Source organism: Pteronotus mesoamericanus, unplaced genomic scaffold, assembly GCF_021234165.1.
Source record: "Pteronotus mesoamericanus isolate MK-2021 breed Mesoamerican mustached bat unplaced genomic scaffold, CSHL_Meso_final contig_22, whole genome shotgun sequence".
Classification (NCBI taxonomy): Eukaryota; Metazoa; Chordata; class Mammalia; order Chiroptera; family Mormoopidae; genus Pteronotus; species Pteronotus mesoamericanus.
The window spans coordinates 8415538-8431718 of NW_026555090.1; the positions used below are offsets into that span (position 1 = coordinate 8415538).

General features: G+C 36.6%; 1 protein-coding gene across 1 annotated transcript in view; it reads left to right on the forward strand.

Moving 5' to 3' along the window:
- The first annotated feature begins 683 nt into the window (after positions 1-683).
- The window catches only part of LOC129068811 (myosin-8), a 30457-nt gene continuing 14959 nt past the window's right edge, over positions 684-16181 (forward strand). The window contains exons 1-20 of the mRNA XM_054571245.1: positions 684-701; positions 921-964; positions 2389-2622; positions 3283-3426; positions 3502-3658; positions 6273-6300; positions 6397-6511; positions 6603-6695; positions 6812-6875; positions 7543-7641; positions 7733-7836; positions 8001-8139; positions 9320-9438; positions 9554-9703; positions 11144-11314; positions 13195-13504; positions 13622-13689; positions 15394-15481; positions 15569-15686; positions 16035-16158. Coding sequence (XP_054427220.1) covers positions 2419-2622; positions 3283-3426; positions 3502-3658; positions 6273-6300; positions 6397-6511; positions 6603-6695; positions 6812-6875; positions 7543-7641; positions 7733-7836; positions 8001-8139; positions 9320-9438; positions 9554-9703; positions 11144-11314; positions 13195-13504; positions 13622-13689; positions 15394-15481; positions 15569-15686; positions 16035-16158 — 2295 coding nt within the window. The 5' untranslated portion in view covers positions 684-701; positions 921-964; positions 2389-2418. The remainder of the gene's footprint in view (positions 702-920; positions 965-2388; positions 2623-3282; positions 3427-3501; positions 3659-6272; positions 6301-6396; positions 6512-6602; positions 6696-6811; positions 6876-7542; positions 7642-7732; positions 7837-8000; positions 8140-9319; positions 9439-9553; positions 9704-11143; positions 11315-13194; positions 13505-13621; positions 13690-15393; positions 15482-15568; positions 15687-16034; positions 16159-16181) is intronic.

Consider the following 16181-nt stretch of genomic DNA (forward strand, 5'->3'; position numbering starts at 1 on the left):
TATATATTATATATGTGTATAGAGTATGGCCCTATTTAAAATATGTTTATGTGTCATATTATTGCTGCATATTGGGAAAATAGACTTTTTTCTCTTTGCTTATTTTTTCTAAAATGAATATATATTATTTTCTAATGAAATAATAATTTTTTTCAATATTGAGTGGCTGGGCACTGCCCAATGGTAGAAACTCAGTGTTGAATTTCCTCTCACACTGCCTCTGCTGCTCAAGTCCAGTGACTTGGCAGTGACCCAACGGAATGAATTAGAGGGTTCCTCTAATTGTATCAAATAAGGAAAAGTGGTTAGGGCCCTGACAGTAATGTGGTTGCTGAACATCTGATCATTGAGTTACCATAGGCATGCATGAAAGAATTTGCAAAATGAATATAACTCTTTGGAACTTACTTTGAGGCCCCACCAGGCACTGTCAAAGATTACCTTCCCAACATACCAAAAAGCATTCTCTGCCAGCAGATTGGCCCTTGTTAAATTATTTATAGGAGATTGGTTCACATACTCAAAATGATATGAATAGTTCTAATTATATCCAAACATGCCAAATGTCAGTACAAATTATACTGAGGGTTCATGTTGCCAAGTGTCTTGCCCTAACAAAGAGAAGATAGCTGCAGCATCAGCACATTAGTTCCTATATAAGCACAACAGATTCCTACTGTCTTATCTCCAAGAACCCAGAGGTAAGTGATGGGGGTCTTGAGGCTTGAAGGACCCCAGCAGGGCAGAAAAGGCTTACCCCATGACCCACCTCTCAGCATGAAACTGTTCCACCCAACTCTGGCTTTTATTTTCATAGTGCTAAGCTTTAGAGCAGGGGAAATTTAATTCTGTAACTATCTTACTAGAATTTCAGAGCATAGCTAATAAAAAATTTTCCTAAAAAACTTGTTGTTTTACAGTGTTAGACACTTCTGAACTTGAATTTTCATCTGGAATTCCAAAGGTAAGATTTCAACTTATTCAGTTATTGATGACATAGAGGAATTAGTCTAATGAAGCTGGGAACAGCTCTTAATTATACACCATTTCTATGGTTTTGCAGTTATGTTAGATGGTGCTTCTGAAATGAATGACAGCTTATAAATTTTTTCAGAATATCTAATTCTCAAAGACTACCCTCATCTGAGTTCCATGATTAAAGGACCCTTTAAGCCAGAATTAATTTTGACAGTGAATTCTCAGCTTCACTTAGACCTCCCTCGACAGCAAAACATTGAACACTTAAAACATTTCACCAAGATTTTTTAAACACCCTAGAAAAATTCTCATCTTAAAATGTTAACAACCAAACATCTTGTTAAAACCATATTTCAACTACTTTCTAAAAAGTCACTGTTGTTTTTAAAAATATCATTGTTCATCAAAAAGGAACAAGTATTATACCCACAGAGTGCTAAATATAGTACCTAAATTGGAAGAGCTCCTGGTCTTTCCCCAAGTAATGTGTACCTGAAATAAAGGAAAGACGCAATCAATCTAACATGCCACTGATAGATAGGGCCATTATCTATCAATCAGAGGACAATGGCTTACACACATGGGATGAACTCTTACATTTTTGTCTTTCTTTTTCTGGATGGAAAGGACAGCAGCTGTGGAATGTGTAGGAAGAAGAGGCCTTCTTCATGTTGAAGTTCTCATTTCTCTATGGTTAGATCTGTTAACTAAGAGCTGAAATCTCTCACGCCAAAAAGAGAGTGTCAAAAAGACTTTGGAGTTGAGGCAATGCTATCTCTTGGCAACAAACCAAATAACAACAAACCCAGAGAACTGAGAATTTATTATGAGGTCTTTTAACAACCTACTGAAAGACATAACACCAAATATTAACATAAAGTAGATGTTAAAAATAGTTTTTTGGCTTATGAGTTATAAAAGGGCCATCTAAACAGGCAAGGATGTTTGATACCTCTGAAAACATCAACTTTTATTTGAACCAAAATTTCCTTCCTAACTATGACTGCCCTAGCATATGGCAGATGGAAACATGCAGAGGCAAAAGTGGGGATTAAAGAATGACAGTTGCTATACAACAATCCACCAACAGTTTTAGCTATAGATATTTTTACAGTTTAAAACATACAAGGACTCCATTCTCATTCAATTGTAGGCACCCTAGCCCACAGGATCTACATACATACAATCTGGGAAGGGAATTTTCAAAGTCCCAGAAATGAAGATTCAAATGACAATCTCTTTCCAAATCAGTTCTGTGTTAGTGTTTCTTTGTTAGAACACTGGTAATGACAGTTTGAAAGGAAAGTTACAGCCTAGGCAATAGGTTCAGCATTTCTTTTACTTTAAATGCTAAGTCACATGTATGACTTCTGATTTCTATTTTTCCTGCTTTCCCATTTCCTCTGATAGGCAGAATCCCCTGTTAAATAAGCAGCAGCCATGAGTTCAGATGCTGAAATGGCTGTTTTTGGCGTAGCTGCTCCCTACCTTCGAAAATCAGAAAAGGAGAGGATTGAGGCCCAAAACAAGCCCTTTGATGCTAAAACATCAGTCTTCGTCGTGGAGCCCAAGGAAGCCTATGTGAAAGGCACCATACAAAGCAAGGAAGTAGGAAAAGTAACTGTAAAGACAGAAAATGGCGCAGTAAGTAAAAAAGTAAAGAGAAAATAGGTCCCACTTTATTCTTCTATCTCCTCACTTCCAGTTGAGGCCTTCCTTGGTAGGAATTGTTAAGCCTACTGCCAATACAAGCACCTTTCTAGTCCACGTATGAATATAAGATAGAAAGCAAAAGAATTTCTCAGGAGTAACCTCATTTCTCACCTTCTCAACTCCCCACAGGACTTGAACACACTAGTATTGGCCTCTACCATTTCCCTTCAATTCCTACTTCCCAGCCTAACTCCCACACTTGGGAGAAATAAAAAACTAACTCCTCCTATCAGAAGAAGTATTATTTACTAAGTTAATTAATGTATTAATATCCCCATTACTCCCCGCTCCCCAAAAGTGAAGTTTCTCATAATGAATGGGAAGGAAAAATAAAAAATTTAGCCTAAAGACATAAACTGATAAACATGGGACAAGGGATGTGGAGGGAAAAAAATATTTTTAAATATGTAGGCTCCAAGTTCATCATAGGAAACAGAATTTTTTTAGCATAAAACTCTAAAATGAATATCTTTTTGTGACTTTATTTAAAGGACAATGTCTGGAAGTGTAGGTTATAACCAAAACAAACCAATAAACATAAGTCCTACCTCCAACCATTAATACAAACTGGTCTCTTGCTGTACTTGCCAGACTCTGACAGTGAAAGATGACCAGGTATTCCCTATGAACCCTCCTAAATTCGACAAGATCGAGGACATGGCCATGATGACTCACCTGCACGAGCCTGGAGTGCTGTACAACCTCAAAGAGCGTTATGCAGCCTGGATGATCTACGTGAGCATCTGTTTATTCCATTTATCTCTCTGAGTAAAGACAACATCCACATGTTACATTTTCTGATTTTCTCAGACCTACTCGGGCCTTTTCTGTGTCACTGTCAACCCCTACAAGTGGCTGCCGGTGTACAACCCCGAGGTGGTGGCCGCCTACCGAGGCAAAAAGCGCCAAGAGGCCCCGCCCCACATCTTCTCCATCTCTGACAACGCCTATCAGTTCATGCTGACTGGTGAGTGAGTGATTCACCTGTTTACAGGAATGTGGCAATAGAATCTTTTACGAACAGATTTTGTCTGGGCCTTGATTATAATACTACATGGTAGCCACATGGGGCTTCACTGTTTTCAAAGGACTTTCAGAGCTGTAATGTCACATATTCTTAGCAGCAGCCAGCCATCTCCATTTTACAAATGAATACAGTGGAGCTCACCGAGTTCACTGACCTGCCCAAGCTAACCCAGCTAGTAACTGGAAGCTTAGTTGAAATAATTAACAGAACTCTGTAAACATACCTATGCTTTCCCATATTTTTTACTTTGTAATCTGGATAGAAAAAAATGTTCAAAATCTAAGCCACATCCACAATAATCAAGGAAAATAGTTACCAGCTATAGCTGGAAAGCTTTGTGAATTCTTCCCTTTATCTTTAAAGGACATAGCTAATATTGTTAACCTTTGGAGTAATACAAGAGTAAAAAAAAAAAGTGAAGCTATGGCTTTCCTCCCAAAGATTTTGAAGGATTTTTCCTATTAGAATGGAAGAAAATAAAAACCGCTCTTCCTTTGGAAATGTTTTTAAAAAATGTTTCAGTCTTTTATTCCTGCCTTATCGAAATATAAACAAAAAGCTTTTATACACATTATAGGCCCAAATACAGCATTAATATCTTTTATCTTCACACAGCAAATTTGGAAATATTTTAAATTCCTGTGTTCCCTGTTGGTCCATGGGATTTTGTTAACTGATTGGGGTTTGTTCTTTTGTTTACTTTGTTGCACTTGTTTTTAAATTGTCCTTTAAAGGAGGAGAGAAAAGAGAAAGGAATTAAATAGGAATCTTCTATTACAAACCAACCAGAAGTTCTATAAGGATTTCATGCCAGTAAACTGTTCTTTGGTTGTCAACAGAAGCTAACTACCTTCTAGAAATTATCCAAATGCTGGCTCATTTCAAAGGTTTTAATAATCAGCAGCTGCATTAACACTGCCACCACCCCAACCAAGGCCTCCCCAAGCTCTGGAACTGCTCCAAATTAAAGATTATTTGTGCCTCCCGAACATGATTTATGTATAAAACCGTGCAAAACTGTGGACCTGGTTGATGTTATTCTAGCATTGCCAAAAAAAAAACTAGAGCATTGTTTTTGTATCTATGCTCCCACTAGATATGATAATGGTCTTTCATGACTTTTCTTCTACTGGAAAAAGAAATCAATCTGAGTATGTTCCAAAATCTATATATACTTCCCTGACTAGAACTTTAACGTTCTCTAAAATCTGTATCTACATCTAAATAATATCCAGATTTGTATATATTTTTATGAATAGATTTTAGAGAATTCTCTAAATTATATTTATATTTAGAATTCTCTAAAATCTCTAATCTTTCAGTATAGAATTAGAGCTTTAACATATCAGAAGATTGGTATAAATCAACATAGTTTTATAACTAGTGAAAATTTTTGTTTTTATTATTTAAAAATATATCTGAAATAAAATGGGAAATAAAAGTAAATGATAATGCTTTATATAAAGCATTTTGGGATCCTTCCACAGAGGAATTTTCTTATATCCTGAATATTTTTCTAGTAACAGTATACACTGTAAACTTGGTATGCGCATATGTCCCAGACACTACCTTTAGTCTATATGGTTCTCTGTAAGAGACTGACTGAATCCATTAGGTAAGTGGTGGATAATTAACCAGACAAAATTTGAGGCATAAACTCATTGCCATAGAAACACACACAGGATATCTTCTTCTTTATTGGGTGTAATTTTTTCCTTTTATGCAATATACTAGTTATTTGTGACCTAAGAATAATTTTGGAATAATTTCTACTAATATCAGCTGTGAAGCTAGTTGTACTGATCTGAGATTGTGCTTACTCATAATAAAAATAAAGAGAATCTCTTAAAAAAAAAAGCCTTCAAAAAAAAATAAATGAACATGAACACTTGAACACTTAGAATTCCAGAACCCTTCCTTATTTAATATCACCGGCATCAAATTAATGATATCAGGAACTGGGAAGGAGGCAGATAGCAGAAAAATATGTCAACTGGAAGTCAAAAGACCTGAATATCTTTGACCTTAACAACTTATGTAATTATCAGAAAAGTCACTTATTTCTGTCTGGGTCTCAGCTTCTTTACCTGCTGAAACATCAAAATTCTGTGATTCTTACTGAAGTATTTCTATATGAAATTAAATGATGCCTGGGATTTTCTCTAAAACAATCTAGGGAGATTGGGATGGGCTATATAGATTATAAAAATTGACCAAATGATAATAATTGAGCTGTATGATAGGTATATGAGGGTCCTTTATTTTCTCTACTTTTATTGTCTTTACCTTTGTATATGTTTGAAATTTCCCAAAACAAAAGTTATAAAAATTAATAAAATACAAAAAGAAATAGATGATTCTTTGCCTCTCATTTTCACTCTGAGAGGCAAGTGCTATCTGGGTGGGCTAAACACAACACAAAAATTATAGGCAATATCTTCAAAATGTTAAAAAGGACAAGCTGTGTTTGATCTAAACTGCTTCAAAAATCTTCATATTGACTTTTTCTTTTTACTTAAAAAAAATTTTAATGGTCTTGATTTCTCTTTCACAGATCGTGAGAACCAGTCCATCCTGATCACGTACGTGGTATTTTTCTTCTCTGGTTTGTGGTGATCGTCTTAGATGTTGACAATGTGAGCTGTAGTTCTGATCTCTTCTCTGGTTCTATTTGACAGCGGAGAATCTGGTGCAGGGAAGACAGTGAACACAAAGCGTGTCATCCAGTACTTTGCAACAATTGCAGTTACTGGGGAGAAAAAGAAGGAGGAAGCTACTGCTGGCAAAATGAAGGTGAGTCTGAGAGCCAGAGTCAGAATCAAGGCTGCCGGGGCTCTCGGGAAGTCTGGAGCCTCAGATGTGAGCTCTGCTCCTGGCTTTGCAGGGGACTCTGGAAGATCAAATCATCAGTGCCAACCCCCTACTGGAGGCCTTTGGCAATGCCAAGACCGTGAGGAACGACAACTCTTCTCGCTTTGTAAGTGTCTTAATCACAGAAGGGTTTTCTCAGCCCTTAAATGCCAGAACTATCATTCCAGTTATATTACTGTGTGCTTCAAATTTTTAATACTAAATAATCGTTCTCTTTTCAAGGGTAAATTCATTAGAATCCACTTTGGTACTACAGGGAAGTTGGCTTCTGCAGATATTGAAACATGTGAGTAATAGGATCATTGATAATCAAAACAGAGGCAAGTGATTTCACTTGAGAAATATTTTGCATTCCAGTTGGTATGCATTGAGCCTGCTGCCAGTTTTGCCCATGAGCCAATGCCAGGCTTATCCATAATCCACTGTGTGCTCCATTCACCTCAATCTCAGGCTGATCGTTCTGTAGCACATTCAAGAATTCCTGCCTCAGAAGCAACTATGACATTTTTTTCCCCAAGACAAACACTAGGGCTATTTATGGGTCCCTAAAGTTACCTATAGGTTTAAAAAAAATCTCTGTGATTTGCTCTTGACTTGAGCTTTAGTGCTTCAAGGAAGCCCCATAACCACAGAGTGTGAGGTGATCTAAGGAAGGAAGGGATGTTAAGAATTAATTATTATACAGAGGCCACAGGTCCCCATAGGAAAAGTTTACTTTTCCTTGCACAAGTATGCTTCAGTCTCTAATCTTAGATGGTAAGAACCTTGGGTAGTTGCCACACATGTTTGAAATTCATGTATGTAGCATGAAGAGGATTGATCTTCAAAGTGAAATCTCAGTGTAGCCTTCATAATGCCCCCAGTTGTGGTCAAGACACCAAGGGTCATTTAATATCTCACCAGCATTTATAGTGTCTTCTAATTCAATATTTATTGCCTTTTCTTCTTTCCAGATCTTCTAGAAAAGTCTAGAGTTACTTTCCAGCTAAAAGCAGAAAGAAGTTACCACATATTTTATCAGATTACTTCCAATAAGAAGCCAGATCTGATTGGTAAGAAAGATCTTAAATTCACAGATGAAAATTAATATTTTTTGTTACAACTTCTAATGTAAAATGTATCCACTGAATCCCATGTGCCCAGAAATGCTCCTGATCACCACCAACCCATATGACTATGCCTTCGTCAGTCAAGGGGAGATCACGGTCCCCAGCATTGATGACCAGGAAGAGCTGATGGCCACAGATGTAAGATATACACAAACACACACACTTATTTTAAAAATCATTATGTATGGGAATGACAATAGCAAACCCACTGTACGTGTGGTTGCCTTAGGATGCAGTATAAATTCTCCTAAATAAGTTAGTCTCTTTTATCCTAATCTTTGTCCTCTCATTTCTCCTGGCAGAGTGCCATTGACATCCTGGGCTTTTCTCCTGAAGAGAAAGTGTCCATCTATAAGCTCACAGGGGCAGTAATGCATTATGGGAACATGAAATTCAAGCAAAAGCAGCGTGAGGAGCAAGCTGAGCCAGACGGCACTGAAGGTATCAAATGTGGCTCCACCTGTGTTCAAATTAGAGGATATGGCAAGAAGAAAAAAAGCTTATTCTAAACTCAAGTCTCCGTTGTAGGCAGACATCTGAAGGGCATACACACATTTATACACATCTCATGCTTTCTTTACCCACTTTCCTTCACATCTCCATATCTTCTAATTTCCATCCTGTCCAAGTAAGTTAAAATGAACCCTAGTGAACCACTTATAAGGGGATATCTTTAAAAGTGCAACCTGAAGAGTCAGATCATTAGAAAGACAATGAGATGAAATAGTGCTCCTGCTTTTACCTTGGCAATGGTGTACAGACAGGTATGTAAGATAACTTGACCTACTGGTCTATTTCAGCACTAGCTAGGTAAACCTAGTGGCTGGGAATACAGGATATACCCAAACACAGCTCTGGGTGAAGGATGTTTCTAAATATCTGTGTGCATGTGTATGTTGTCTATATATTAACCTGTAGACAGTCTAGGCAGCAAATAAAATTAAAAATGAACTTAGAAAAATCATATACTCTTCATATGGAAAGGATATGGAACATATAGGACCTACCATGAAAGCAAAGTTATCTGCTCCTTGAAGCCCTTCCTGACATCGCAACTTGACATTCTCTCCTTCCCCTAAACTTTTCAGCAGTTATTTTTACCTGAAATGTGGCATTTATATTATAGTCACTGATAGAATCTTAGAGACTCTCTAGTAAAATTTAAGTCCCACATTTTCAGATAAAGAAACTGACCCAATAAGATGAAATTGGGAGGAACAAAACTAAGATAAAGATCCAAATATTATTTTAACCATCCCTAACAGTGAATATTAAGATGTATTTATCTTATCCCTCCAACTATACCTACTGTGTCTTAATAGCCAGAATTATGGCTTGTGCCTTACTTTAAAATATTTCCATAGCACTGAGCATATGTTTAAGTTGATGAATTACTCAAAAAGCTGCCTGCAATAAATTACCAAAGACCAGTGTAACCTGGTGATTACAAAGACTGCTGATTAGCAAGTATATCTGCTAATATACAGAGGCCTCATCTGATCCTCTATAGATTAATTTATAAATTGTATTTAAATAATAAAAAAATGGATTGGAGAAAAATAGAAAGATAGGTTAAAGAGGATATCTGCCATTAATCATTTCTTGATTTATATATCTGCAGTTGCTGACAAGGCAGCTTATCTCCAGAATCTGAACTCTGCCGACCTGCTCAAAGCCCTCTGCTATCCCAGGGTCAAGGTCGGTAATGAGTATGTTACCAAAGGCCAGACTGTACAGCAGGTTAGTACCACAACCCCAATGAATCACATATATCCCAGGCCTTTAAGAATGCTAGCAAGCATTACTCCTTTAATAATGCCTTTAATAACACCAAAAATACTATCTGTTCATGAAGGTATACAACTCTGTGGGTGCCCTGGCCAAAGCCGTCTATGAGAAGATGTTCCTGTGGATGGTCACCCGCATCAACCAGCAGCTGGACACCAAGCAGCCCAGGCAGTACTTCATTGGGGTCTTGGACATCGCTGGCTTTGAGATCTTTGATGTGAGTTATCTCCATATTAATAAAAAGTAGGAGGAAGGTAATCTGGACTTTGATATACTAGATATTATCATTATTCATTTACATTTGTGGTTTTTATATTGCTTTCTCCAACAGTGCTCCTAGACTTACTTCCAAAATATCTAGGAGGTAACAGAATGTAATAATAACAGCTGGCACTTGTTGAGAAGTCAGTGTATTTCTGGCACTATACTAAGCACTTCAAGGAGCACAAGGATCACTTGGCAAAGTCACCAAGTCTGCCCAGAAAGCTCAGAAGTCTAAATAAATATTATCCCCAATACCTGCCACCCCAGTCTTAATAATGATGGAAGAACAGTGACAGAACTGTTTGTCTCAATTGGCCATTTAAGTTTAATAGTAAAAGCCTGGGTAATGATTACAATGCATTGTAAAACTCTTAGAATGGGAAGTAGAATGTTTTGTGGACCACTTGGGGTTTTTTTTGTGTGTGGCAGTTTATAAATTATTAGTTTTTTAAATAGTACTTTTTAATGGAAACAAGTTGACCGAAAATCTGTCACAGAATTTTGAGACCCAGTAAAACAAAGTTTAATGAGAAAAAAATTACCTTATTTAATCTTCAAAACAACATACCAAGAAGTAATTAATATTACTGCTAATTATTAATACACGTGGAGAAACTGAGATCAAGAAAGTCAAAACACTTGCTAAAGATCCTAAAGCCACATCAGGCAAAGCCAGAACAGGAATCCAGCTCTGTACCATTTGGTCCATACACAAGGCATCTCTCGTGGAAGAGAAAGGACCTACAGGTACAAGCATAAAGAATGTTTGTAGTCTTCTCTTCCAGGCTGAGGTAACATATAACATTTCCCTTCTGGGGCATCAGCTTTATCATGTATAAAATGAGGATGTAAACTGTAACAAAGAGTCAGATCTTCAGTTGCTATACCACTTCAGATCCCTACTTTCACAGACCTGACAAGGAGGATTTGCTAAATTTTTGATATGAATAGAACAGATAATTAGGTAAGCTTTCCTTAATAATGTGACAGTCAAAAGTGAAAATGTGAACTTTTTCTTGTACTGGAGAGAGGGGGTGGTGAAAGAAATGAAGTTTTCGACTAAATTACTTTCACCCTTAGGTCTGAACCATAACTCATATGATCATGGTTACTTTTAATGGGTATTATTATCCATGCAATCTTAGAGATAGAAGGGGGTATAATCTACCAGAACTCTTGCTCTGTGACTAATAGTTATGCCTTTAAATAATGCCCAGAATTCACAAAGAGGAGTTCATGCCAAAAATAATAATTTTTCCCTGGGATTTTTGAAGAAAAAACAATTAGTTTAAATTTTATTTCGTTACTATCTTCTGCATGTTTTCAATAAAATATTTTTCAGTGATGAATTTTATTGCTATAAAATCCATTTAATGTTGGAAATTTTGTGCAGTTTAATAGCTTGGAGCAGCTGTGCATCAACTTCACCAACGAGAAACTGCAACAGTTTTTCAACCACCACATGTTTGTGCTGGAGCAGGAGGAGTACAAGAAGGAAGGCATTGAGTGGACATTCATTGACTTCGGGATGGACCTGGCTGCCTGCATTGAGCTCATTGAGAAGGTCTGTATGACTTCTAAAGAAAGACTGAACTGTAAGGAAAACTTTTCCAAGTGTCTTAAGCAACTCTAGAAAGTATGATTTTAATCTTAAATAGATTGATTTCAGAACCAATTAGAAAATTACTATTTAAAAGTAACTTTTTCTTTTCAACTTTTACATAAGAGGGACCAGAGTGTTTCATTTCATTTTGTTCCAACCAACTTTCTTTTAATACTTGCTCAAATCCAATTTTAAAGCAGCACTGAAGACTTTATTGATGATCTGATTCACTAGAAGAACTACTTCACTTGTTCTAAGTTTATCTCCATCATGATCTAATAGAAATAAGTCTTTTTCCTAAATAAAAATTAATGCACAGGTAACACTGCTAGGTCTTATATGAAAGCTAATCTGTTTGGAAGTCAAGAAGTCAAATTGCTTATGCTTCATAATCTATCTTTAAGGAGATTAAATCACAAAATGTCTTAAATAAGGTTTGGGTTATTTACTCTGTTTAATTATTGCACATAAAGTAAACATCCTTATAAATAAGTCCTTTTCATAGCAAAATAAAACTTTGACAACAGATTAAATCACTCAATAAGAAAAAAAGTATGATAAATACAGAACCTTTTAACACCCCCCACATGCTGTGCTGACATCTGGAGTTTGTATCCAGCTCCTCTTTTAATAAAAATGATGCTGTATAAAAAGAAAGAAGAGCCCAAAAATGAGAGTACTACATGGAGCCTCTGGGAGAACCACAAGCATACCAACATTCACATCATGAGGTTGCCAAAAGGAGAAGAGAGCAAGAAACTGAAAACCTATGTGAAAAAATAATGACAGAAAACTTCCTTAACCTGGAGAAGGAAGTACACATATAATCCAGGAAGTACAGAGAATCCAAAACAAGAAAAATCCAAAGAGGCCCACACCAAGACACATCATAATGGAAATGCAACAGGTTAGATACAAAGAGAGGATCTTAAAAGCAGCAAGAAAAAAAGCAGTTAGAGACCTACAAGGGAGCTCCCACAAGACTGTCAGCTCATTCTCAACAGAAACTTTGCAGGCCAGAAGGGATTAGCAAAAAATACTTAAAGTGATGAAAAAGAAGGACCTACCACCAAGATTACTCTACCCAGCAAAGCTATCATTTAGAATGGATGAACAGATAAAGAGCTTCCCAGACAAGACGAAGCTAAAGGAGTTCATCATCACCAAACCAGTATTATATAAAATGTTAAAGAGTCTTCCTTAAAAAGAAAAAAAATTAAAAATGTGAATAATAAGATGGCAATAAGTACATATCTATCAACAATTGAATCTAAAAATCAACACAAATAAATAAGCAGAACAGAAACAGACTCATAGATACAGAGAACATTTTGATGGTTGCCAAATAAGAGGGATGTTGGAGGGATTAGTGGAAATGGTGAAGGGATTAATCAGTACAAATTAGTAGTTACTGTAGTCCTGGGGATGTAAAGTATGCTGTATATATAGTATATACAGTATATATAGGAAATATACTCAATAATATTGTAAAATTGTACAATATTATGTATGGTGTCGGATGGGTATGAGATTTATTGGGATGATCACTTAGTTATGTAACTATCTCATCATTGGGGTATACACTTGAAATTAATATAATATTGTGTATCAACTATAATTAAAAACAAAAATTATTTAAAGTAAAAAATGATGCTGTGGATTGAATGTGAAAAATAGTGCAAAAGTCATTCTAGTGATAATTAAAAGACTTGAGCTGTGACTCTGTTTTACTTTATAAATAAAATTAAGGAATGATCATAATCTGATCAAATAACAGTCACTGTATCTATATCTTTTGAGACAAGGTAAGTAGACACCAATGTCTTCTTTTCTGAATTCAGCCACTGGGTATCTTCTCCATCCTGGAAGAGGAGTGCATGTTCCCCAAGGCCACAGATACTTCCTTCAAGAACAAGCTGTATGACCAGCACCTTGGCAAGTCTGCCAACTTCCAGAAGCCTAAGGTTGTCAAAGGCAAAGCTGAGGCCCACTTCTCGCTGGTGCACTATGCGGGCACCGTGGACTACAACATTGCCGGCTGGCTTGACAAGAACAAGGATCCGCTGAACGAGACTGTGGTCGGGCTGTACCAGAAGTCATCAATGAAAACTCTGGCCAGTCTTTTTTCCACATATGCTAGTGCTGAAGCAGGTACTTTCTGTGCCCTCAATTTCTCTTAAACCTATTCCCACAGAGTGCTCACATACCATTCCAGGCCCTGGGATTCTACTTTAATTGATTGTTTTTGTTTTTGTTTTTTAACCTCAGAGGGTGGTGCAAAGAAAGGTGCTAAGAAGAAGGGCTCTTCTTTCCAGACTGTGTCAGCTCTTTTCAGGGTAAAGTACAAATTTAATTTTTAAAAATCTATTAGGTTTCTACGAATTATCACAATTATAAGTTTCAGAATGAATTAAGAGGGAATGGAATGTTAATAGAAATTACATCAAATATTCACTCTTGTCAGGATACAGCCAAAGCAATACTTCTCCTACAGGGTCAGTGCTTTACCCATTATTCCTCATTATGATCATCTAATGTATTCAAGAATGCCACAAAGTCCTTAGAAGCTTTCTCATTATATAACACAGCTGACTTTGAAAGAAGCATAGCTGAACTTCAAAGCTGTCCCTTGTGGAAGGCTGTATCTTTAGTCCACTAATATTGCCCTTGAGACTGTCCCTGAGTCCCTCTTTGAGGATGAGCCTAAGATACACTTTAAAACATTCTTCCACCAAAACACATCTTTGTCCTCTGAGGTGGATTTAATTTTCTGTAATAAATGAAAAGAAACTAAATCCAAGCCTAATGACTTAGATGGATGACTGAGCTAGAAAATATCTCTTGAGGTTAACATAACAATAGTTTTGTTACAAATAATGTGGTTTTCTTTGGTGGCTTAAAAACTGGCTCTTCTAAAGAGGAATGTATTAAATAGCTGGTCTAATGGTTGCTTTGTAAGAATTTGTTTGGCTAAGCCTCATTCCTTTTAGAACTAAAATGCAGATCTAACCTATGACCTAAACAGGAAAACTGCCCTGTTCTTTTTCTTTCTAAGTACCAATCTGCATTACCTCACCCAACAGATTTTTGTTTCAACTTATCCTTATACATGTTTTCAAGATTAGAAACTCCTTACTTTTGTTTATTTCCTAATGGTTAACTGAGACAGGGGACAGCAACTCTGCCTTCTCCCATCCAAGTACTAACCAAGCCCAACCCTGCTTAGCTTCCGAAATCAGATGAGATTGGGCACATTCAGGGTGGTATGGCCGTGGACTGCTTTCTCAAAGAGTATTATCTAAGAAATACTGAGAAATATTTACACGTGAGTTTTCTGTGGTTGAGTAAAACACCATCATCTACCATAATCAATTACTCTAATTCTGGAATTACTCTCCCCTATATGCCTCAGACTGTGGATAATTTTCAGCTACCTAAGAGCCACCCACACAAGGTTATATAGTCTCATGATTTTAGACTCCTCAAAAAAATACAAAAAAAAAAGAAAAAAAGATGTTTCAGGTCCCAGGGAATAATAAACTCAAGGAAGGAATGGCAAAAGTTGGAACAATTGCTAACCTACCTACATTACCACAGTAAACCACGACTGTAAAAATTATTAGCACTGAGAGAGATGAAACAGATCTCAGAAATTATCCCAATTATTTTCATATGAGGTCTGGAGAGGCAAAAAGAATTTTGTAGAGTCAAGCAGTTCCTTAGTGGCAGAGCAAAGCCAGACTTTTGTCTCCCAGTTGAGAACACTTGTGCTTCAAGGCTACTGAATTTTCAGTTTGTTTCTAGGATAGCTCCTTAGTGTTAGAAATTACTACCTTGGAGAGCTGCATCACTTCCCAGTATTTTGGCCTTTTGGTTATTTGGGAAGCTAGAGTCTTCATACCTTTAAAATACAGAGCAATTGAAGCCTCACAGGCTTATACCTAGTAGTTAAGAGAATACTTTGCTTAGTTCCATATAATTGCAAAACAGAAATCTGAAATAGAGCTTTTTCATTAAGTCTCTTCTATCTGGTTTTCTAGGAAAATTTAAATAAACTGATGACAAATCTGAGAAGCACACACCCTCACTTCGTACGGTGTATCATTCCCAATGAAACCAAAACTCCTGGTAAGATATAAGAGCGCATGAAATAGTCAAACAGGCACAAGTTTGAATATTCAGGGCCCAGTAGTAAGTACTCTGATATATTTTTAGGGGCCATGGAGCATGGACTTGTCCTGCACCAGCTGCGGTGCAACGGTGTGCTGGAAGGCATCAGAATCTGCAGGAAGGGATTTCCAAGCCGAATCCTATATGGGGACTTTAAACAAAGGCCAGTCTCTCTTTGTTGTATTTCACTGTGAATAATCATCTTAATTTTTATTCTCTGTTTATTATATTTTGTGTTTCCTGCTTTGTAAATATTATAAAATTAAGAAGCCAAAAAAAATAGACTTGTGGTGGTAGGACAGAATAACAGGTTAAAAGAGGTAGCATTTCTTAAAAATAGAAAGGAAGTATGCATTAGACAAAAGAAAAATCATATTGTGTTACTATCTGAACTTAAAGGACAGCTGGATTCTCTAATTTTACTTTTTCTCTGAGGTTTTTTTAATGTTTTTTGGTAGAATTTGATTTTCATATATGATCACACATTCTTAACCTTTCTTTCTTCGAACAGATACAAAGTTCTAAATGCAAGTGCTATCCCAGAGGGACAGTTCATTGACAGCAAGAAGGCTTCTGAGAAACTTCTTGGTTCTATTGATATTGATCACACCCAATATAAATTTGGACATACAAAGGTATAGCTGTTATTTATTTACAG